The sequence below is a fragment of the Procambarus clarkii genome, chromosome 17, assembly GCF_040958095.1.
Source record: "Procambarus clarkii isolate CNS0578487 chromosome 17, FALCON_Pclarkii_2.0, whole genome shotgun sequence".
Taxonomy (NCBI): Eukaryota; Metazoa; Arthropoda; class Malacostraca; order Decapoda; family Cambaridae; genus Procambarus; species Procambarus clarkii.
Window position 1 is genome coordinate 20,350,544 of NC_091166.1, and position 24,903 is coordinate 20,375,446.

General features: G+C 43.1%; 1 protein-coding gene across 2 annotated transcripts in view; it reads right to left on the minus strand.

The window, feature by feature from the left end:
* LOC123748525 (methyltransferase-like protein 27) overlaps nucleotides 1-24,903 on the minus strand; it is a 377,853-nt gene that overhangs the window by 48,647 nt on the left and 304,303 nt on the right. For both annotated transcript variants that reach the window (XM_069326220.1, XM_069326221.1), the window contains one exon: nucleotides 24,076-24,188. In XM_069326220.1, coding sequence (XP_069182321.1) covers nucleotides 24,076-24,188 — 113 coding nt within the window. The remainder of the gene's footprint in view (nucleotides 1-24,075; nucleotides 24,189-24,903) is intronic.

The window sequence follows — 24,903 nt, forward strand, 5'->3', positions numbered from 1 at the left end:
CCAGAAGAACTACAGCACTATCGAAAAGGAACTTCTCTCCGTCGTCCTGAACTTACATCACTTTGAATCGTACCTACAAAGTGCTCGATCTACCACCATCTACTTGGACCACAATCCCCCTACGCTTCCTGCAGTAAGCCCAATTCAACAACCAACGGCTTTTACGATGGGCTTTGTATCTGCAGAGTTTAAACCTGGAGATCTTCTATATGAAGGGTTCTGACATCATAGCAGACGCCCTCTCCAGAGTCTATGAGGTGGAGGCAGCTCCACCTACCACTCTACCATCTGAAGACGTAACTTCACATATTAGAGCAGGCTTCAGGGGAGAGTTGTGACGATAATCTCTTTCAAGAGAGATTGAGCCTGCTCTTCTCTCCATAAATTACGTATATTATGCAACAATAAGATGCTACCTTCAAGATACATCTACCAGTAGCACAAAACGTTTTGACCAGGAGGCAAACGTACCCAAGACTTCCCCCCTACTCCACACTCCCTCCATGCCGGCTCCATCATCAACCAGCAAACTACCATTCCCAGCTTGCCTGCTTCTGATTGGTGACTCGCCGACTGCACACCTGCACCTCTGCACCTCAGCACCCTCTACAAGTCGATGTCTGGGCCTGAACCAGCCATTGAAGTCAGAATATCATTGTGCTCTCAAGCCGTGAACAACTAACTGATATACGCTATCAGGTGGATGTTTCTCAGCTAGCGCTATATTCTCAGCACCTGTTTAATCACTTTGTCTTTATATTGTAGAGTAACGTCATCCCTATTTTTCATTTATGTTATATGTGTTTGACTTGTTTGTTTGCACTGTACATAGCCAAGAGATTGTCTTTGTTTTTAATTTGTTTTCAATATTAATTAAAGTTTCATTGTTCATACTATGTGTTTTGCGTGTCTTCCCTTACTTTACCACAGACAAACAGCCAAGCAGTCTATCCTTTTTTGTAAGTGACTAGGCATTGACTCCAGCCATTGGAGGACTGCCGAACATCTACACTCCTATACTTTCCCGTTACAATATATATATATATATATATATATATATATATATATATATATATATATATATATATATATATATATATATATATATATATATATATACATATATATGTCGTACCTTGTAGCCAGAACGCACTTCTCAGCCTACTATGCAAGGCCCGATTTGCCTAATAAGCCAAGTTTTCATGAATTAATTGTTTTTCGACTACCTAACCTACCTAACCTAACCTAACATAACTTTTTCGGCCAACTAACCTAACCTAACCTATAAAGATAGGTTAGGTTAGGTTAGGTAGGGTTGGTTAGGTTCGGTCATATAACTACGTTAATTTTAACTCCAATAAAAAAAAATTGACCTCATACATAATGAAATGGTTAATTTTATCATTTCATAAGAAAAAAATTTGAGAAAATATATTAATTCATGAAAACTTGGCTTATTAGGCAAAAAGGGCCTTGCATAGTAGGCTGAGAAGTGCATTCTGGCTACTAGGTACAACATATATATATATATATATATATATTATTAAATATGACCGAAAAAGTAAGATTAATAATTCTAACACGAATTTTCTCAATCTTTCGTACATTTCTTTTCACTGTTGGAGGTAAATAAAAAATCAATTCTCCAAAATTCATTTTTATTTCTAGTCTGACGCGACACGAGCGCGTTTCGTAAAACTTATTACATTTTCAAAGACTTTAGTTTACAAATACACAACTGAATAGAACTTACGCATCTCCGATTTTATATCTACATTTTAGTGAGGTGGATGGGGTGAGGTGGCATTAATAGGGTATTAATTTCATCAACACAAGACAGAACAAGAGGTAGCATTAATAGGGTATTAATTTCATCAACACAAGACAGAACACGAAACAATGGGTATTGAATAGAAGTGTTTGTAGAAAGCCTATTGGTCCATATTTCTTGATGCTTCTATATTGGAGTGGAGTCTTGAGGTGGGTAGAATATTGTTGTGCATTAATTGGCTGTTGATTGCTGGTGTTGACTTCTTGATGTGTAGTGCCTCGCATATGTCAAGCCGCCTGCTATCGCTGTATCTATCGATGATTTCTGTGTTGTTTACTAGGATTTCTCTGGCGATGGTTTGGTTGTGGGAAGAGATTATATGTTCCTTAATGGAGCCCTGTTGCTTATGCATCGTTAAACGCCTAGAAAGAGATGTTGTTGTCTTGCCTATATACTGGGTTTTTTGGAGCTGTTAGTTGTCTCTTCAGAGGTTGCATGGCGTTTCACTTTCCTTCTTTCAACACTCCTTCTTAGGAGTGTTGTTAACGCATATGTCGACCGTGCTTTCAGCCACAGCTCAGAATGGAAGCAAGTCGACGAAGAACTCTGTAGGGTAAGGCAGGTCCTAGTCAACAACGGCTTCTCCAATGGTTTCGTCGAAGACATCATAAGAAGGAAAGTGAAACGCCATGCAACCTCTGAAGAGACAACTAACACAACACCTATACCCCCTATTAGACTATTTTAGAGGAACTTCTTTTCCACAGCTCATAAAACGGAGGAAAGGGTCCTGAAAGATATTGTTAATAGAAACGTTATCCCTACAGACAAAAATCAGAGGATACAACTGACGATTTACTATAAAACCAGAAAAACGGCCAGCCTACTCATGAGAAACTCTCCAGACACAAAACAGAACGCTTTAAAAGAGACTAACGTCGTCTATGGCTTCAAATGCCCTCTTGGGGACTGTAAGCTCCAAAAAAAACCAGTATATAGGCAAGACAACAACATCTCTTTCTAGGCGTTTAACGATGCATAAGCAACAGGGCTCCATTATGGAACATATAATCTCTTCCCACAACCAAACCATCGCCAGAGAAATCCTAGTAAACAACACAGAAATCATCGATAGATTCAGCGATAGCAGGCGGCTTGACGTTTGCGAGGCACTACACATCAAGAAGTCAACACCAGCAATCAACAGCCAATTAATGCACAACTATATTCTACCCACCTCAAGACTCCGCTCCAATATAGAAGCATCAAGAAATATAGACCAATAGGCTTTCTACAAACACTTCTATTCAATACCCATTGTTTCGTGTTCTGTCTTGTGTTGATGAAATTAATACCCTATTAATGCCACCTTTTGTTCTGTCTTGTGTTGATGAAATTCATACCCTATTAATGCCACCTCACCCCATCCACCTCACTAAAATGTAGATATAAAATCGGAGATGCGTAAGTTCTATTCAGTTGTGTATTTGTAAACTAAAGTCTTTGAAAATGTAATAAGTTTTACGAAACGCGCTCGTGTCGCATCAGACTAGAAATAAAAATGAATTTTGGAGAATTGATTTTTGATTTACCTCCAACAGTGAAAAGAAATGTACGAAAGATTGAGAAAATTCGTGTTAGAATTATTAATCTTACTTTTTCGGTCATATTTAATAATATATGTCTCCAGGAAAGACTGCTACCAAAATATACTTATATATATATATATACATAAATGGAAATGTTCGTTTGTTCAAAATCCCTAATCTCCGAAAGTTCTTCACCCATTGCTTTGAAATTTTCACACAACATCCCATTCGCATCTGAACAGGTTTTTATATACATACTGTATAGATGTCCCGTCTGTGATGGAAAAAAAACATGTTTTTTCCAAAAAAAATGTGTTTTTCATGTGCTTTTCATGTGAGGGAAATCTTCGAAACCTCATTACCGATTGCTTTAAAATTTTGACTCAACATTGCATTCGAATAGGCGCGTCTTTTTATATATCTACAATATACATGCCTCACCTGTGACAGGAAAAAAAATGTTTTTTTTTTTAAAAACAGCACCATCTGTTGGATGTAAGAGCAACATATGCTGTAATCTCTGAAATGTCTTCACCGATTGCTTTGAAAATTTGACACATTGTTGTAATCGAATAGGCGCGTCTTTTTAAATGCCTACAATATCGTTGGCGCCCCTGTGACATGTAACAACATGCGTTTTTGAAAAACAGTGCCATCTGTTGCACATAATAGCAATATGCATGCTTTACTAAATATGTCACGAATTCCATTTCAAAGTTTCCGATTGTATTGATAAATTTCATTTTCATAGATTTCGATTTATTTTATTTTTTATGGAATTATTTTGTGACATTATGTTGGAATTGAGCTGTGTTCTTTACCATACCATTCATTTCGTAAGTATAAGTAAAGATGCTACACCTGTGACAGGTAAAACTATGCTTTTCTTCAAAAAGAGCGCCATCTGTTGCATGTAAGAGCAACACACATGCTATACTAAATAAGTTACAATTCCATTTCAATGTTTCTGATTGCATTGATCAATTGAATTTTCATAGATTTTGATTTATTTTCATTTTGATTAAAGTATTTCGTGTGAACTGCGTTGGAATTGAGCTGTGTTGTTTACCATACCGTTCATTTCGTGAGTATAGTTTATTTTGTTATATTTTCATTTCATTTTTTAACTGTTTTTATTATATTTCAGTGATGGGAACATCAGATTACTTGATGTTCCCAATTTTCTGATGGGAACATCAGACCATTTAGGAAGGCATCGGACGAGGGAGTCGGGAATGGTAGGGATGACAAGGAGGACGGAAGTGAGAGATGGTAGGAAGACGAGGGGCCAAGGAAGGGGGGGTGATGGTGAGGAAGGATGAGAAGATGGGGGGGAGTTTGGGATGGTGGGGACGAGGGGATGGGGGAATGGAGAATGGTGGGGAGGACAAAGGGACAGGGGAGTGGGGCATAGTGGGTAGGAAGAGGGGATGGTGGAGTGGGGAATGGTGGGGAGGAAAAGGGGACGGTGGAGTGGGAAACGGTTGGGAGGCTGAGGAGGCGGGTGAGGGGGAATTGTGGGGAGGACAGGGGGACAGGGAAGGTTGCTGTGGCGCAGCAACACACATGCGTTGTTGCGCCACAGCAACACGTGGCCGGGTACTGATAGTCTGTAAATACAAATGGAAATGTTCGTTTATGCATAACCGCTAATCTCCGAAACCTCTTCACCGATTGCTTTGAAATTTCCACACAAAGTTCCATTCGTATCCGAGCAGGTTTTTATATACATACTGTATAGATGTTACTTCTGTGACGGTAAAAAAAAACATGCTTTTTCTGAAAAACTGTGTTTTTCATATGAGGAAAATTTTCGAAACCTCTTTACCGATTGCTTTGAAATTTTGACACAACGCTGCATTCGAATAGGTGCGTCTTCATATATATATATATATATATATATATATATATATATATATATATATATATATATATATATATATATATATATATATATATATATAAATATATATATATATATATATATATATATATATATATATATATATATATATATATATATATATATGCGAACAAGCCTGAATGGTCCCCAGGACATATGCAACTCAAAAACTCACACCCCAGAAGTGACTCGAACCCATACTCCCAGAAGCAACGCAACTGGTATGTACAAGACGCCTTAATCCACTTGACCATCACGACCGGACATAATGAGGTGATAGCCGAGGCTATTTGAACCACCCCACCGCCGGCACTCGGATAGTTAACTTGGGCATAGCATTTTACCAAATCACCTCATTCTTTGGGGCACACGTGAGGAACACAAATGCGAACAAGCCTGAATGGTCCCCAGGACATATGCAACTGAAAACTCACACCCCAGAAGTGACTCGAACCCATACTCCCAGAAGCAACGCAACTGGTATGTACAAGACGCCTTAATCCACTTGACCATCACGACCGAACATAATGAGGTGATAGCCGAGGCTATTTGAACCACCCCACCGCCGGCACTCGGATAGTTAACTTGGGCATAGCATTTTACCAAATCACCTCATTCTTTGGGGCACACGTGAGGAACACAAATGCGAACAAGCCTGAATGGTCCCCAGGACATATGCAACTGAAAACTCACACCCCAGAAGTGACTCGAACCCATACTCCCAGAAGCAACGCAACTGGTATGTACAAGACGCCTTAATCCACTTGACCATCACGACCGGACATAATGAGGTGATAGCCGAGGCTATTTGAACCACCCCACCGCCGGCACTCGGATAGTTAACTTGGGCATAGCATTTTACCAAATCACCTCATTCTTTGGGGCACACGTGAGGAACACAAATACGAACAAGCCTGAATGGTCCCCAGGACATATGCAACTGAAAACTCACACCCCAGAAGTGACTCGAACCCATACTCCCAGAAGCAACGCAACTGGTATGTACAAGACGCCTTAATCCACTTGACCATCACGACCGGACATAATGAGGTGATAGCCGAGGCTATTTGAACCACCCCACCGCCGGCACTCGGATAGTTAACTTGGGCATAGCATTTTACCAAATCACCTCATTCTTTGGGGCACACGTGAGGAACACAAATGCGAACAAGCCTGAATGGTCCCCAGGACATATGCAACTGAAAACTCACACCCCAGAAGTGACTCGAACCCATACTCCCAGAAGCAACGCAACTGGTATGTACAAGACGCCTTAATCCACTTGACCATCACGACCGGACATAATGAGGTGATAGCCGAGGCTATTTGAACCACCCCACTGCCGGCACTCGGATAGTTAACTTGGGCATAGCATTTTACCAAATCACCTCATTCTTTGGGGCACACGTGAGGAACACAAATGCGAACAAGCCTGAATGGTCCCCAGGACATATGCAACTGAAAACTCACACCCCAGAAGTGACTCGAACCCATACTCCCAGAAGCAACGCAACTGGTATGTACAAGACGCCTTAATCCACTTGACCATCACGACCGGACATAATGAGGTGATAGCCGAGGCTATTTGAACCACCCCACCGCCGGCACTCGGATAGTTAACTTGGGCATAGCATTTTACCAAATCACCTCATTCTTTGGGGCACACGTGAGGAACACAAATGCGAACAAGCCTGAATGGTCCCCAGGACATATGCAACTGAAAACTCACACCCCAGAAGTGACTCGAACCCATACTCCCAGAAGCAACGCAACTGGTATGTACAAGACGCCTTAATCCACTTGACCATCACGACCGGACATAATGAGGTGATAGCCGAGGCTATTTGAACCACCCCACCGCCGGCACTCGGATAGTTAACTTGGGCATAGCATTTTACCAAATCACCTCATTCTTTGGGGCACACGTGAGGAACACAAATGCGAACAAGCCTGAATGGTCCCCAGGACATATGCAACTGAAACTCATTAACGACCGGACTCATTATGTCCGGTCGTGATGGTCAAGTGGATTAAGGCGTCTTGTACATACCAGTTGCGTTGCTTCTGGGAGTATGGGTGCGAGTCACTTCTGGGGTGTGAGTTTTCAGTTGCATATGTCCTGGGGACCATTCAGACTTGTTCGCATTTGTGTTCCTCACGTGTGCCCCAAAGAATGAGGTGATTTGGTAAAATGCTATGCCCAAGTTAACTATCCGAGTGCCGGCGGTGGGGTGGTTCAAATAGCCTCGGCTATCACCTCATTATGTCCGGTCGTGATGGTCAAGTGGATTAAGGCGTCTTGAACATACCAGTTGCGTTGCTTCTGGGAGTATGGGTTCGAGTCACTTCTGGGGTGTGAGTTTTCAGTTGCATATGTCCTGGGGACCATTCAGGCTTGTTCGCATTTGTGTTCCTCACGTGTGCCCCAAAGAATGAGGTGATTTGGTAAAATGCTATGCCCAAGTTAACTATCCGAGTGCCGGCGGTGGGGTGGTTCAAATAGCCTCTGCTATCACCTCATTATGTCCGGTCGTGATGGTCAAGTGGATTAAGGCGTCTTGTACATACCAGTTGCGTTGCTTCTGGGAGTATGGGTTCGAGTCACTTCTGGGGTGTGAGTTTTCAGTTGCATATGTCCTGGGGACCATTCAGGCTTGTTCGCATTTGTGTTCCTCACGTGTGCCCCAAAGAATGAGGTGATTTGGTAAAATGCTATGCCCAAGTTAACTATCCGAGTGCCGGCGGTGGGGTGGTTCAAATAGCCTCGGCTATCACCTCATTATGTCCGGTCGTGATGGTCAAGTGGATTAAGGCGTCTTGTACATACCAGTTGCGTTGCTTCTGGGAGTATGGGTTCGAGTCACTTCTGGGGTGTGAGTTTTCAGTTGCATATGTCCTGGGGACCATTCAGGCTTGTTCGCATTTGTGTTCCTCACGTGTGCCCCAAAGAATGAGGTGATTTGGTAAAATGCTATGCCCAAGTTAACTATCCGAGTGCCGGCGGTGGGGTGGTTCAAATAGCCTCGGCTATCACCTCATTATGTCCGGTCGTGATGGTCAAGTGGATTAAGGCGTCTTGTACATACCAGTTGCGTTGCTTCTGGGAGTATGGGTTCGAGTCACTTCTGGGGTGTGAGTTTTCAGTTGCATATGTCCTGGGGACCATTCAGGCTTGTTCGCATTTGTGTTCCTCACGTGTGCCTCAAAGAATGAGGTGATTTGGTAAAATGCTATGCCCAAGTTAACTATCCGAGTGCCGGCGGTGGGGTGGTTCAAATAGCCTCGGCTATCACCTCATTATGTCCGGTCGTGATGGTCAAGTGGATTAAGGCGTCTTGTACATACCAGTTGCGTTGCTTCTGGGAGTATGGGTTCGAGTCACTTCTGGGGTGTGAGTTTTCAGTTGCATATGTCCTGGGGACCATTCAGGCTTGTTCGCATTTGTGTTCCTCACGTGTGCCCCAAAGAATGAGGTGATTTGGTAAAATGCTATGCCCAAGTTAACTATCCGAGTGCCGGCGGTGGGGTGGTTCAAATAGCCTCGGCTATCACCTCATTATGTCCGGTCGTGATGGTCAAGTGGATTAAGGCGTCTTGTACATACCAGTTGCGTTGCTTCTGGGAGTATGGGTTCGAGTCACTTCTGGGGTGTGAGTTTTCAGTTAGTTATATATATATATATATATATATATATATATATATATATATATATATATATATATATATATATATATATATATGTATATATACCACCTCTATTCTTTTCGTATGTGTGTATATTTATCTAACTTTATTTGAAAATGTCATTACACAAAAAAAAGTTACAATATTGATTACATGCAGGGTGCAAGGCTGCTTGTCACAAGTTGTACAGCTCTTCCAGCTCCTCAGATGGCGGGCAGGAACCATGGATGCAGTGAGCATTTCCTCTCTGGATTGCCACACTAAGGCGCTGAAAAAGAAAACTGGCAGCTCTAGGGTCTCTAGGTGTTTCTATTAGCTTAGACCCCAACTCCTTCAAAAAGCTAGCAGCACTTTTACCCCAGGCACCAAGTGTCTCTGAGGCAATGGGGACAAAATTGTAGTGGTGCTGAAGGTCTCTGTATTTACGTGACTTGGTCGCTTCCCGGTGATTGGCAGCTCCTCCTGCTTGTGTAGCACTGAAGTCAACATAGGTATTGGCTAAAGTGGAAACGCAAGTGTAGTCCCACACCAACTGTCTACCATTCTTCCAGGGGTTCACCGTGATTCCGTCTGGGTGACCGACAGGCTCATCAGAGTTGCGGGACATTAGGTAACGGGGCTCTCTCTCTGCTGGACAACCGGCTGTGGTAAGGCTTCTCTTAATAATGTCATTGACCTCGCCGTGTCTTGCATGCCATCCTCCTGTCCTTTGGCAAAGAAGGCCATGCCTTCCGTATCTGTCGGCCTCTGCCTCGCCGTAAATACACCTGTATTCGGTGTGGATTGGGGAAGCGAGGCGGAGAGCCACGACAATTCGGAGGGCCAGCGGTGTGAGAAGGGTGCCGGTTGCTGACATTGGGGTTGCTAATAGGAAATCACCTGCATGGGGAGCTGCTACAGCTCTAAGTCGGGCAGTGTCATGTGGTGTTGTCGCAGCTTCTAGCAAAGTCGCAGCTTCTTGGTCGGCAATGGGGCGATCTCAGCTGGATTGCTTATGGGCTTCAGAAGGCGGTGGTTGGGATGCTGGTCCTGCGAGAGAGACCAATTTGGTTGTGCAGTCTGTGAAGCTGGGATCATGTACCCCTGCCTGTTGAACTAGGTGCTCAGGTAGGATTTCCTTCACCAAGTTGTCAGACCCCACTGAAGAGGACAGGAACACTGGTACAGCAATTTGTGTTGCTGTGCGCACGCCAAGGCCCCCGAGTCTGACAGGAAGGGAGGCCTGTTTCCACTGTAAGTCGCTGAGGGAAAGATTGAGGGCTTTTTCTAGTGTTGATTTCAGCAAGCTGTCGTACTCTTCTAATTTAATATTGTTGAAAGATGGTGAACATCTTAGAAGGTAGGTCAGCCTGGGGAGGGACAAGCATCTGGTGATGAGGTAAAGTGCATCATGAGCATCGATGTCTTCAATCCTCTCGTTCATCCTCTTCAGGTCAATGATCTTCTTACCAAGGACCCCGTCGATGGCATTCCTTCCAAGAGGAGCACCTAGGAGTGTGCTGTCCTCAGGGTTGGTTGTATGAATGTCAGGCAAAACAACCTTTATTTGCTCTATTATGTGCTGGTTGATGGAGGTTATTTCGCACTTGGAAGGGTTCAGAGTGAGGCCTAGGCTTGCTCCTTGCTCCTGAATTATTCTTATGTCATCCAGGAGTGAGGCTGGGGAGCCGGCTAGAGTACCATCGTCCAAAAACCAAATGTTGAGCTCACTGGACAGGTTATCGGTGTCTTCCTTGATAACTAGGCAGAAAAGAAAAGGAGCAAGGGGGTCACCCTGTTGGACACCTTCTTGTGATTCAATTTCATGTTCCCCAAAAAGCAGAGTTAGATTCTTGCTGTAGCATGAGTTTACAAACGGGTAGAGGGAAGGAAATAGGCGATGAACTGCACTGAGTACTGCATCCCTTCTAACCAGATTGAAAGCATTTTTGAAGTCCAGCTTTATCAGGGCTTTTTCATTCGTAATGTTGGCAATGTAGGCTCTAGCTGCATGAGCCGCTGCCTCACACCCTTGGGGAATGCCAAACCCAAGCTGTTTTGGCTTCAGCATGTCGGCTGCTGCCTGACTAACTGCTCTAGCAGCAGCCTTAGCGACGAGACGCCGGAGTGAATTTCCCACAGCTTTCGGTCTGATTCCTCCATCTTTTTTCCTCAGGGCACAGAGGGTAGCGCCAAAAAAGAGAGGCCGTATGGACTCTGGTATGTTGCCAGCTAGACATGTGTTGGCGAATCTAGTTAGTTCCACCAGGAGGCCCTGTGCAATGTCTCCCAGTGCAGGGTTGAGCATTTGTTTGATATGGTTGGGTCGTAGTCCTGTGAACCCACCTGCTGATCCTGGTGGGAAGGATAAAGCTGCTTTATGCACCATAGATTCGAACACACACAGGGGTTCTGCTCTGGTGACACCGACTAGGGGAACACTGTCGTCACGAGGAGCTCTGGGTGGGTGTTTTTCCCTCAGGGCTTGTGCTGTATGGGCATCCCTGATGGCAACTGTGTCTTCACTGGTGATGACTCTGATCGCCCCTATTGTGTTGCCTTCTTCTATTTTCTTGCTGACTGTTGCTCTGATTTTGGATGCCTCGGTTCTGCTGTTGATACCTTTCCTACTGTGGGTGTTTTTGGCACGGGTGGGGAGGGGTGCCTGGTTGTCCTCTCTAGGAAAACTATTTATAGCCATAATGACCGACGAAGCTAGTGATTTGTCTCTCCTTGCAGGGACAGCTAGGCATATGTTACCAAACAGGAGACGGTTGTGCCATGCTTGGATGGTTCCGGGGGAGTCATTGACCTTTTTCAAGAGGCTGGATAGTTTGGCTGCTGCCTGGGGCCGGGCAGCTTTAGGGATGTGCTGCAAGGTTCCAACCGATGTTGCTTTGATGGCTTCTAGTAGATTCTCAGTCGAAATGAAGCTGTTGGAGGTGTTTTCCCTGACTGCTGGAGTGGGGCCTTGATTGATACCCTCTTTGGGAGGGCGCCTCATACCCGGACAATCGGTTCCGTTGTGAGCATGCTTGAGCACATCTCCGTTACGCTTGAGTCTCCACACCTTGTCACACACTTGGCATGTGCCATACCTGTCGTCGATTGATGGCTCCTCTTGGCTGAGAGAAGCCTGGCTGTCAGTCGTGACCTGCGACATCGGCGGGCGCTGGGCGGGTGTTGGGTGGGCGCTGGGTGAGCGCCGGGCGGGCGCTGGACGTAGGCTGGGTGGGCGCTGGGCGGGCGCTGGGTGGGCGCTGGGCTGGCGCTGGGTGGGCGCTGGGCGAAGGCTGGGTGGGCGCTGGGCGAAGGCTGGGTGGGCGCTGGGCGGGCGCTGGGCGAAGGCTGGGCGGGCGCTGGGTGGGGGCTGGGTGGGCGCTGGGCGGACGTAGCGAGAGAGGGTGGACACATGGAGGTAGCAGTCCTGGTTGGGGTGGGGCAGGGGGGGAGGTGACTCTTGGGTTGGGTGACGGTACACACTAGCGGGTATGGGGAGGAGGGGGGGGGGTGGGTCAGAGGGGTGACACTAACACGTTTGTATAATTTCGTGATATATCACTGCACAATATAATCTGGTTCACTGTGGACTCGATGCACTTAAAACACGATACCTGTTTCCCGGGAGCCGAGGTATCTATTTTTCAGGGATATTTTCATATACACTTACACACTGGTCACCCCCCTTGACTGACCGCACAACAACACCCCATCCCCCCACCCCCCACCCCCACCACCATAACCGAGGGAGCCCCTCAGGGCGCCCTTGTTGGCCCTCACTGCAGTTCAAACGATTCCACACTGCCAATCCACTTGTTTGATTGTTTCTGGTTGCGATAGTTCACCCTGGACACTTCCCGCTACTCTCACACCTTCCCAGGATGTTCACACTGCACACTGTTGAGTCTGGGTCCGGTGGGGTCAGGATGTCACAAGATAATGGCACATGACCGGCAGAGCCTCCTCCCAGCGTCCGTTCCCTGTGGCGCCCACAGGGAAAATATATATATATATATATATATATATATATATATATATATATATATATATATATATATATATATATATATATATATATATATATATATATATATAATACAGAGACCTTGATCACCACTACAATTTTGTCCCCATTGCCTCAGAGACACTTGGTGCCTGGGGTAAAAGTGCTGCTAGCTTTTTGAAGGAGTTGGGGTCTAAGCTAATCGAAACAACTAGAGACCCTAGAGCTGCCAGTTTTCTTTTTCAGCGCCTTAGTGTGGCAATCCAGAGAGGAAATGCTCACTGCATCCATGGTTCCTGCCCGCCATCTGAGGAGCTGGAAGAGCTGTACAACTTGTGACAAGCAGCCTTGCACCCTGCATGTAATCAATATTGTAACTTTTTTTTGTGTAATGACATTTTCAAATAAAGTTAGATAAATATACACACATACCAAAAGAATAGGGGTGGTAGGAGAAGAAAATATCAAAGTGTTCAGTGAGGATCCACAAGGTCTTCTCTGAGTACTCTTTATTTTCTTCTCCGAAGCTATGGGTCCCTACACTTGCACCAGAGGTGGTACCCCTTCTAGGTTATATATATATATATATATATATATATATATATATATATATATATATATATATATATATATATATATATATATATATATATATCTATATATATATATATATATATATATATATATATATATATATATATATATATATATATATATATATATATATATATATCTCTATATATATATATATATATATATATATATATATATATATATATATATATATGTATATATATATATATATATATATATATATATATATATATATATATATATATATATATATACTATATACCTGCCTCACCTGTGACAGGAAAAAACATATATTTTTTTAAATAGCACCATCTGTTGGAAGTAAGAGCAACACATGCTGTAATCTCTGAAATTTCTTCACCGATTGCTTTGAAATTTAGACACAACATTGCATTCGAATAGGCGCGTCTTTTTATATACCTATTATATAGATGCCACTCCTCTGACAGGTAAAAACATGCGTTTTTGAAAAACAGCGCCATCTGTTGCACATAATAGCAACAAGGATGCTATACTAAATATGTCACAAATTCCATTTCAATGTTTCTGATTGCAATGATAAATTTTACTTTCATAGATTTTGATTTATTTTATTTTATTGAATTATTTTGTGTGACATTGTGTTGGAATTGAGCTGTGCTGTTTACCATACTGTTCATTTCGTAAGTATAATTATAGATGCCACACCTGTGACAGGTAAAACAGGTTTCTTGAAAAACAGCGCCATCTGTTGCATGTAAAAGCAACACCAGTGCTATACTAAATATGTTACAATTCTATTTCAATGTTTCTAATTCATTGATAAATTGAATTTTCATAGATTTTGACTTATTTTCATTTTGATTTAATTTTGTGTGAATTGCGTTGGAACTGAGCTGTGTGGTTTACCATATCATTTATTTCATAAGTATAGTTTATTTGTTTATTTTTTCATATTTTCATCTTTTTTCTTTTTTTACTGTTTTTCTTATATTTCAGTGATCATCAGAACATCAGATCACTTGATGTTCCCAATTTTCTGATGGGAACATAATTTTCCCTTGCTGGACAAGGGAGTAGGGCATGGTGGGGAAGAAGAGAGGATGGTGGAGTGGGGAATGGTTGAAAGGCTGGAGGCCGAGGAGACGAGTGAGGGGGGAATGGTGGGTAGGACTCTGGGACAGGGAAGGTTGTTGTGGCGGGGAAGTGGTTCAAATAGCTTCGGCTATCACTTCCTTATGTCCGGTCATGATGGTCAAGCAGATTAAGGCGTCCTGTAGTTACCAGTTGCGTTGCTCCTGGGAGTATGGGTTCGAGTCACTTCTGGCGTGTGAGTTTTCAGTCGCATATAGTCCTGGGGACCATTCAGGCTTGTTCGCATTTGTGTTCCTCACGTGTGCCTCAAAGAATGAGGTGATTTGATAAAATGCTATGCCCAAGATTACCATCTGAGTGCTGGCGGGGAAGTGTTTCAAATAGCTTCGGCTATTACATCCTTATGTCCGGTCGTGATGGTCAAGCGGATTAAGGCGTCTCATAGTTACCAGTTGCGTTGCTCCTGGGAGTCACTTCTGGGGTGTGAGTTTTCAGTCGCATATAGTCCAGGGGACCATTCAGGCTTGTTCGCACTTGTGTTCCTCACGTGTTCCCCAAAGAATGAGGTGATTTGATAAAATGCTATGCCCAAGATTACCATCTGAGTGCCGGCGGGAAGTAGTTCAAATAGTTTCGGCTATCACTTCCTTATGGCCAGTCGTGATGGTCAAGCGGATTAAGGCATCCTGTAGTTACCAGTTGCGTTGCTCCTGGGAGTATGGGTTCGAGTCACTTCTGGGGTGTGAGTTTTCAGTTGCATATAGCCCTGGGGACCATTCAGGCTTGTTCGCATTTGTGTTTCTCACGTGTGCCCCAAAGAATGAGGTGATTTGATAAAATGCTATGCCCAAGATTACCATCCGAGTGCCTGCGGGGAAGTGGTTCAAATAGCTTCGGCTATCACTTCCTTATGTCCAGTCGTGATGGTCAAGCGGATTAAGGCGTCCTGTAGTTACCAGTTGCGTTGCTCCAGGGAGTATGGGTTCGAGTCACTTCTGGGGGTGTGAGTTTTCAGTCATATATATATATATATATATATATATATATATTAGTATATTTTGGTAGCAGTCTTTCCTGTAGACATATATTATTAAATATGACCGAAAAAGTAAGATTAATAATTCTAACACGAATTTTCTCAATCTTTCGTACATTAAGCTTCACTGTTGGAGGTAAATCAAAAATCAATTCTCCAAAATTCATTTTTATTTCTAGTCTGACGCGACACGGGCGCGTTTCGTAAAACTTATTACATTTTCAAAGACTTTAGTTCACAAATACACAACTGAATAGAACTTACGTATCTCCGGTTTTATATCTACATTTGAGTGAGGTGGAAGGGGTGATGTGGCATTAACACAAGACAGAACAAAATGTGGTATTAATAGGGTATTAATTTCATCAACACAAGACAGAACAAGAGTATTAATAGGGTATTAATTTCATCAACACAAGACAGAACACGAAACAATGGATATTGAATAGAAGTGTTTGTAGAAAGCCTATTGGTCCATATTTCTTGATGCTTCTATATTGGAGCGGAGTCTTGAGGTGGGTAGAATATAGTTGTGCAATAATTGGCTGTTGATTGCTGGTGTTGACTTCTTGATGTGTAGTGCCTCGCAAACGTCAAGCCACCTGCTATCGCTGTATCTATCGATGATTTCTGTGTTGTTTACTAGGATTTCTCTGGCGATGGTTTGGTTGTGGGAAGAGATTATATGTTCCTTAATGGAGCCCTGTTGCTTATGCATCGTTAAACGCCTAGAAAGAGATGTTGTTGTCTTGCCTATATACTGGGTTTTTTGGAGCTTACAGTCCCCAAGTGGGCATTTAAAGGCATAGACGACGTTAGTCTCTTTTAAAGCGTTCTGCTTTTTGTCTGGAGAGTTTCTCATGAGAAACTCTCCAGACACAAAACGCACTTCTCAGCCTACTATGCAAGGCCCGATTTGCCTAATAAGCCAAGTTTTCATGAATTAATTGTTTTTCGACTACCTAACCTAACCAAACCTAACTTTTTCGGCTACCTAACCTAACCTAACCCATAATGATAGGTTAGGTTAGGTTAGGTAGGGTTGGTTAGGTTCGGTCATATATCTACGTTAATTTTAACTCCAATAAAAAAAATTGACCTCATACATAATGAAATGGGTAGTTTTATCATTTCATAAGAAAAAAATTAGAGAAAATATATTAATTCAGGAAAACTTGGCTTATTAGGCAAATCGGGCCTTGCATAGCAGGCCGAGTACGACGTTCTGGCTACTAGGTACGACATATATATATATATATATATATATATATATATATATATATATATATATATATATATATATATATATATATATATATATATATATATTAAAAATGATTTATTTATTATATATGACCGAAAAAGTAAGATTAATAATTCTAACACGAACTTTTTCGATTTTTCTTATGTTTCTTTTCACTGTTGATGGTAATTGAAAAATCAATTCTCCAAAATTCATTTTTATTTCTAGTCTGACGCGACACTTGAACGCGTTTCATAATAACATATTACATTTTCAAAGACTTTTAGTTTACACACACAACTATTACCTGCAAACACTAAACAGAGTTCTTACATATGCTATGATTTTAACAGCTTTCATTTTTCCTTTTATACCCGCATTTTGGGTGAGGTGATATGTTACAACAAGTTTTGGATGAGGTGAACAAAACTTTCAACACAAGATAGAACACGAAACAATGGGTATTGAAGGTAAGAATGGAAGTAATTGCAGAGGGCCTATTGGCCCATATTTCCTGATGCTTCTATATTGGAGCAGAATCTTGAAGTGGGTAGAATATAGTTGTGCATTAATTGGCTGTTGATTGCTGGTGTTGACTTCTTAATGTGTAGTGCCTCGCAGATGTCAAGCCGCCTGCTATTGCTGTATCTATCGATGATTTCTGTGTTGTTTGCTAAGATTTCTCTGGTGATGGTTTGGTTGTGGGAAGAGATTATATGTTCCTTAATGGAGCCCTGTTGCTTATGCATTGTTAATCGCCTGGAAAGAGATGTTGTTGTCTTGCTTATATACACAGTGTTTTGAAGCTTACTGTCCCCAAGAGGGCATTTGAAGGCATAGACGACGTTGGTCTCTTTTAAAGCGTTATGCTTTGTGTCTGGAGAGTTTCTCATGAGTAAGTTGGCCGTTGTTGACTAGGACCTGCCTTACCCTACAGAGTTCTTCATCGACTTGCTTCCATCCTGAGCTGTGGCTGAGAGCACGGTCGACATAAGCGTTAACAACACTCCTCTTGTACCTGTCTGGGCAGTCACTGTTGGCATTTAGGCACATTCCTATGTTTGTTTCCTTAGTGTAGACTGCAGTGTGGAAACCTCCGCTCCTTTCCATGACTGTTACATCTAGAAAGGGCAGCTTCCCATCCTTCTCCATCTCGTAAGTGAAACACAACACAGAATTCTGCTCAAATGCCTCCTTCAGCTCCTGCAGATGTCTGACATCAGGGACCTGTGTAAAAATGTTGTCAACATACCTGCAGTATATGGCCGGTTTCAAGTTCATGTCGACTAAGACCTTTTGCTCGATGGTACCCATGTAGAAGTTCGCAAACAGGACACCTAAGGGAGAACCCATGGCGACCCCATCTACTTGCTTATACATGTGCCCATCCGGGCTCAAGAAGGGTGCCTCTTTAGTACAAGCTTGGAGTAGTTTCCTTAGAATGTTTTCTGGTATGTCATGAGGAGTACAGGCCGGATCACGATACACTCTGTCCGCTATCATCCCGATGGTTTCATCCACAGGTACGTTGGTAAACAGTGATTCTACGTCCAACGAGGCTCTTATCCCTGTGGCCCGTGTTCCACGCAGAAAGTCAACAAATTCCTTTGGAGACTTCAGGCTGAAGGCGCAAGGGACATAAGGAGTCAGCAAGCCGTTGAGTCGCTTCGCCAGTCTGTACGTGGGTGTGGGTATCTGGCTGATGAATGGCCGAAGTGGGTTTCCAGGCTTATGTGTCTTGACATTTCCATACTCGTATCCAGGTTTATATTCCCCAATAATCTTTGGCAGGTGGAGTCCGGATTTCTTGGCGTTCACAGTTTCGATCAATTTGTTGACCTTTGCTTTCAATTCGGCTGTAGTGACCTTTGTTACCCTTTGGAATATAGTTTGGTCAGAGAGTATGAGGTTCATTTTCGCCAGATATTCGTCTTTTTTAAGAATGACGTATATTGGCGACTTGTAACCATTCCTGACAACTATTTCCTTGTTCTCACGAAGGCTCTTAGCTGCCGCTTTGAGCTCGGGGGACAGTATGGTGCTTCTGTAGTTGCCTCGATTCTTCCCTCCTTCCGCAATAAGTTCTGCTTGTAAGGTGTCTTTGGTGGTGACCTTCTTTTATGTCTCGAGGTCGAATATGTCGTCCAACAGAATCTCCAACTCCACTTTCCGGGCCATCTCACTTGGTCTGGACATAACGTGACAGTTTATACCCAGATTTAGGAGAGTGATTTGATCCTCAGTGAGGTTGATTCCTGCAAGGTTCAGAAAGCCGTCTCTTGGTCGTGGAATTGCCATAGGTCCTCCACATAACGTTGTTAGTTTCTTGATTATCCTTGTTTCAGTGCTGAGGTGATGTCGGTCTGTGAGGATGTCGAGGTGTTGCTCGATGAGAGTACGGAGACTTTCGTCAAAGTTGCTGTTTCTCCATTCGTTTGTAGCATGAAGTAGTGGTGTTTTGTTGTCTTTGATTTCGTTTTCTGCCTTGTATATCTGATTACGAATCAGATCTTGGCGATATTTTATCGTGAAGGCTTGATTCCTTGCTGCTGGGTCGTGCGTTTTAATATTAGTATATTTTGGTAGCAGTCTTTCCTGTAGACATATATTATTAAATATGACCGAAAAAGTAAGATTAATAATTCTAACACGAATTTTCTCAATCTTTCTTATGTTTCTTTTCACTGTTGATGGTAATTGAAAAATCAATTATCCAAAATTCATTTTTATTTCTAGTCTGACGCGACACTTGCACGCGTTTCATAATAAATTATTACATTTTCAAAGACTTTTAGTTTACACACACAACTATTACCTGCAAACACTAAACAGAGTTCTTACATATGCTATGATTTTAACAGCTTTCATTTTTCCTTTTATACCCGCATTTTGGGTGAGGTGATATGTTACAACAGTTTTGGATGAGGTGAACAAAACTTTCAACACAAGATAGAACACGAAACAATGGGTATTGAAGGTAAGAATGGAAGTAATTGCAGAGGGCCTATTGGCCCATATTTCTTGATGCTTCTATATTGGAGCGGAGTCTTGAAGTGGGTAGAATATAGTTGTGCATTAATTGGCTGTTGATTGCTGGTGTTGACTTCTTGATGTGTAGTGCCTCGCAGATGTCAAGCCGCCTGCTATCGCTGTATCTATCGATGATTTCTGTGTTGTTTGCTAAGATTTCTCTGGTGATGGTTTGGTTGTGGGAAGAGATTATATGTTCCTTAATGGAGCCCTGTTGCTTATGCATCATTAATCGCCTGGAAAGAGATGTTGTTGTCTTGCCTATATACAGAGTGTTTTGAGGCTTACAGTCCCCAAGAGGGCATATGAAGGCATAGACGACGTTGGTCTCTTTAAAGCGTTATGCTTTGTGTCTGGAGAGTTTCTCATGAGTAAGTTGGCCGTATTTTTTTGTTTTATAGTAAATCGTCAGTTGTATCTTCTGATTTTTGTCTGTAGGGATAACATTTCTATTAACAATATCTTTCAGGACCCTTTCCTCCATTTTATGAGCTGTGGAAAAGAAGTTCCTGTAAAATAGTCTAATAGGGGGTATAGGTGTTGTGTTAGTTGTCTCTTCAGAGGTTGCATGGCGTTTCACTTTCCTTCTTATGATGTCTTCAACGAAATTATTGGAGAAGCCGTTGTTGACTAGGACCTGCCTTACCCTACAGAGTTCTTCGTCGACTTGCTTCCATCCTTAGCTGTGGCTGAGAGCACGGTCGACATAAGCGTTAACAACAATCCTCTTGTACCTGTCTGGGCAGTCACTGTTGGCGTTTAGGCCCATTCCTATGTTTGTTTCCTTAGTGTAGACTGCAGTGTGGAAACCTCCGCTCCTTTCCATGACTGTTACATCTAGAAAGGGCAGCTTCCCATCCTTCTCCATCTCGTAAGTGAAACGCAACACAGAATTCTGCTCAAATGCCTCCTTCAGCTCCTGCAAATGTCTGACATCAGGGACCTGTGTAAAAATGTTGTCAACATACCTGCAGTATATGGCCGGTTTCAAGTTCATGTCGACTAAGACCTTTTGCTCGATGGTACCCATGTAGAAGTTCGCAAACAGGACACCTAGGGGAGAACCCATGGCGATCCCATCTACTTGCTTATACATGTGCCCATCCGGGCTCAAGAAGGGTACCTCTTTAGTACAAGCTTGGAGTAGTTTCCTTAGAATGTTTTCTGGTATGTCAAGAGGAGTACAGGCCGGATCACGATACACTCTGTCCACTATCATCTCGATTGTTTCATCCACAGGTACGTTGGTAAACAGTGATTCTACGTCCAACGAGGCTCTTATCCCTGTGGCCCGTGTTCTACGCAGTAAGTCAACAAATTCCTTTGGAGACTTCAGGCTGAAGGCGCAAGGGACATAAGGAGTCAGCAAGCCGTTGAGTCGCTTCGCCACTCTGTACGTGGGTGTGGGTATCTGGCTGATGATTGGCCGAAGTGGGTTTCCAGGCTTATGTGTCTTGACATTTCCATACGCGTATCCAGGTTTATATTCCCGAATATTCTTTGGCAGGTGGAGTCCGGATTTTTTGGCGTTCACAGTTTCGATCAATTTGTTGACCTTTGCTTTCAATTCGGCTGTAGTGTCCTTCGTTACCCTTTGAAATATAGTTTGGTCAGAGAGTATGAGGTTCATTTTTGCCAGATATTTGTCTTTTTTAAGAATGACGTATATTGGCGACTTGTAACCATTCCTGACAACTATTTCCTTGTTCGCACGAAGGCTCTTAGCTGCCGCTTTCAGCTCGGGGGACAGTATGGTGCTTCTGTAGTTGCCTCGATTCTTTCCTCCTTCCGCAATAAGATCTGCTTGTAAGGTGTCTTTGGTGGTGACCTTCTTTTGTGTCTCGAGGTCGAATATGTCGTCCAACAGAATCTCCAACTCCACTTTCTGGGCCATCTCACTTGGTCTGGACATAACGTGACAGTTTAAACCCAGATTTTGGAGAGTGACTTGGTCCTCAGTGAGGTTGATTCCTGCAAGGTTCAGAAAGCTGTCTCTTGGTCGTGGAATTGTCATAGGTCCTCCATATAACGTTGTTAGTTCCTTGATTATCCTTGTTTCAGTGCTGAGGTGATGCCGGTCTGTGAGGATGTCGAGGTTTTGCTCGATGCGAGTACGGAGACTTTCGTCAATGTTGCTGTTTCTCCATTCGTTTGTAGCATGAAGTTGTTGCGTTTTGTTGTCTTTGATTTCATTTTCTGCCTTGTATATCTGATTACGAATCAGATCTTGGCGATATTTTATCGTGAAGGCTTGATTCCTTGCTGCTGGGTCGTGCGTTTTAATATTAGTATATTTTGGTGGCAGTCTTTCCTGTAGACATATATTATGAAATATGACCGAAAAAGTAAGATGAATAATTCTAACACGAATTTTCTCGATCTTTCTTATGTTTCTTTTCACTGTTGATGGTAATTGAAAAATCAATTCTCCAAAATTCATTTTTATTTCTAGTCTGACGCGACACTTGAACGCGTTTCGTAAAACGAAACGCGTTTCGTTTTACCCAAGTTATATATATGTCGTACCTAGTAGCCAGAACGCACTTCTCAGCCTACTATGCAAGGCCCGATTCGGCTAATAATCCAAGTTTTCCTGAATTAATATATTTTCTCTATTTTTTTCTTATGAAATGATAAAGCTACCCATTTCATTATGTATGAGGTCGATTTTTTTTATTGGAGTTAAAATTAACGTAGATATATGACCGAACCTAACCAACCCTACCTAACCTAACCAATCTTTATAGGTTAGGGACACAAAACAGTCACGGACACAAACAGTCCGGCTGGGACCACCATCTAGTGGAAAAAGTAGCTGATGCCTTGCTCAGCGCCGCAACATCAGACAAGGAGAAAGCCCGCCTCAGAGCAGTGCGTGCCCCCCATGCAGGAGACTTCCTCCTGGCAGTACCCATGTCAGCAATGGGCACGCGCCTAGATCCAGAATCCCTTCGTGTTGCAGTGGCCCTCCGCCTTGGTGCCCCAATTCACACTGAATACAAGTGTATTTGCAACAGGGTGGAAGCAGACCAATACGGACTGCATGGGTTGCATTGCGGAAGCACAAAGGGCTGGCATGCAAGACACAGCGAGGTCAATGACATCATCAAGAGAAGCCTCGTCTCAGCTGGGTGCCCAGCGGAGAGAGAACCTCGCATCCTAGGGGTCCAAAACCCGGATTTCCCCGCACTTCGCCCTGATGGCATCACCATATACTCATGGAAGGAGGGTAGACAGTTGGTGTGGGACTACACATGTGTATCCACCCTGGCTGACACCTATGTACACTTCGGAGCTGATCAAGCAGGTGGGGCGGCCAACCACAGGGAAACAGCAAAATCACTCAAGTACAGGCGACTGGAAGGTCAATACCTCTTTGTTCCCATAGCGTCTGAGACGCATGGCCCATGGGGCAAGAGTGCCTTGGGATTTCTCAAGGAATTGGGTTCCAAGCTCATTGACGTCACCAGAGACCCAAGGGCTTCCAGTTTTTTGTTTCAGCGTCTCAATGTGGCGATCCAGAGGGGAAATGCTTGCTGCGTCCTCGGTTCCTGTCCAGAAGCGGAGGAGCTTCAAGAGATCCATAACCTTTAGGCATTTGTCTTGTATGTTTTGTAACCTTTAAATACACAATAAAGGAAAAAAAAAAGGGAAGGGGGTGGTAGGAGAAAAGCACACAGAAACTGTATTGGAGGGGACCTACATTCCCTCCAATGCGTTATGTGTGGTTTCCTCCGAGGCTATGGGTCCCCCTTCTTCCAGCCAGAGGTGGTACTCCCTTCTATATATATATATATATATATATATATATATATATATATATATATATATATATATATATATATATATATATATATATATATATATATATATATATATATATATATATATATATTTATATATATATATATATATATATATATATATATATATATATATATATATATATATATATATATATATATATATAAGTATGCAGTATAATAAAATGTATTCCGCTTGTTTACTTCTTTCCATCTTTCAGAATGGTACATTTTGCTCCTAATAAGAACACAAGGTTTGAGGATATCCCTGTCTCGAGTAGCCGTGGCGCATCCGACCCCTAGATCGTCGTTGCCCTCATCCAACAACAATAACAACAGAAACAACAATGCTTAAAGAAATATTACCTTCTGCCACAACCCCTGTTGTTCCAGGCACTCCATGTGTGGCTCCAGCTTGTCCTTGTAAGCCTCCACTGTCGTCAGGTACTTCACATCCGTCACAATTATCACCAGACCACCTGCGGGACACGAAGAGCATTAGTTCCTGAAAATGGTGCTGCCTTTCAACACTCAATGATGGCAGGCGCTTCACACTAGGCATGCTCGCCACCTCTTGTGAGTGTGGAAGGTGCTGTCCACCACCACTGTCATTTGGCCGGTTGTCTAGCCCGTTCCTGTGGGCGTTTCCAACGTTAAAAAACTGGCATACTAAAGTGCCATATCCAAACCTACCAGAGGACCCAAAACAGAGAAGGAGACAATGTCAATTTCACGAGCCGCTTCAATTTTCTCTTACAACAATTTTTGGTCTTAATAGAGTATACATCAATTTGTGACGCTGTGTTAGGAGGATGGGTCACCTAGTCATGTGACGCTGTGTTAGGAGGATGGGTCACCTAGTCATGTGACGCTGTGTTAGGAGGACGGGCCACCTAGTCATGTGACGCTGTGTTAGGAGGACGGGCCACCTAGTCATGTGACGCTGTGTTAGGAGGACGGGCCACCTAGTCATGTGACGCTGTGTTAGGAGGACGGGCCACCTAGTCATGTGACGCTGTGTTAGGTGGACGGGTCACCTAGTCGAGTGACGCTGTGTTAGGGCGACGGATCACCTAGTCATGTGACGCTGTGTTAGGACTAACTTAGGAGGACGGGTCACCTAGTCATGTGACGCTGTGTTAGGAGGACGGGCCACCTAGTCATGTGACGCTGTGTTAGGAGGACGGGCCACCT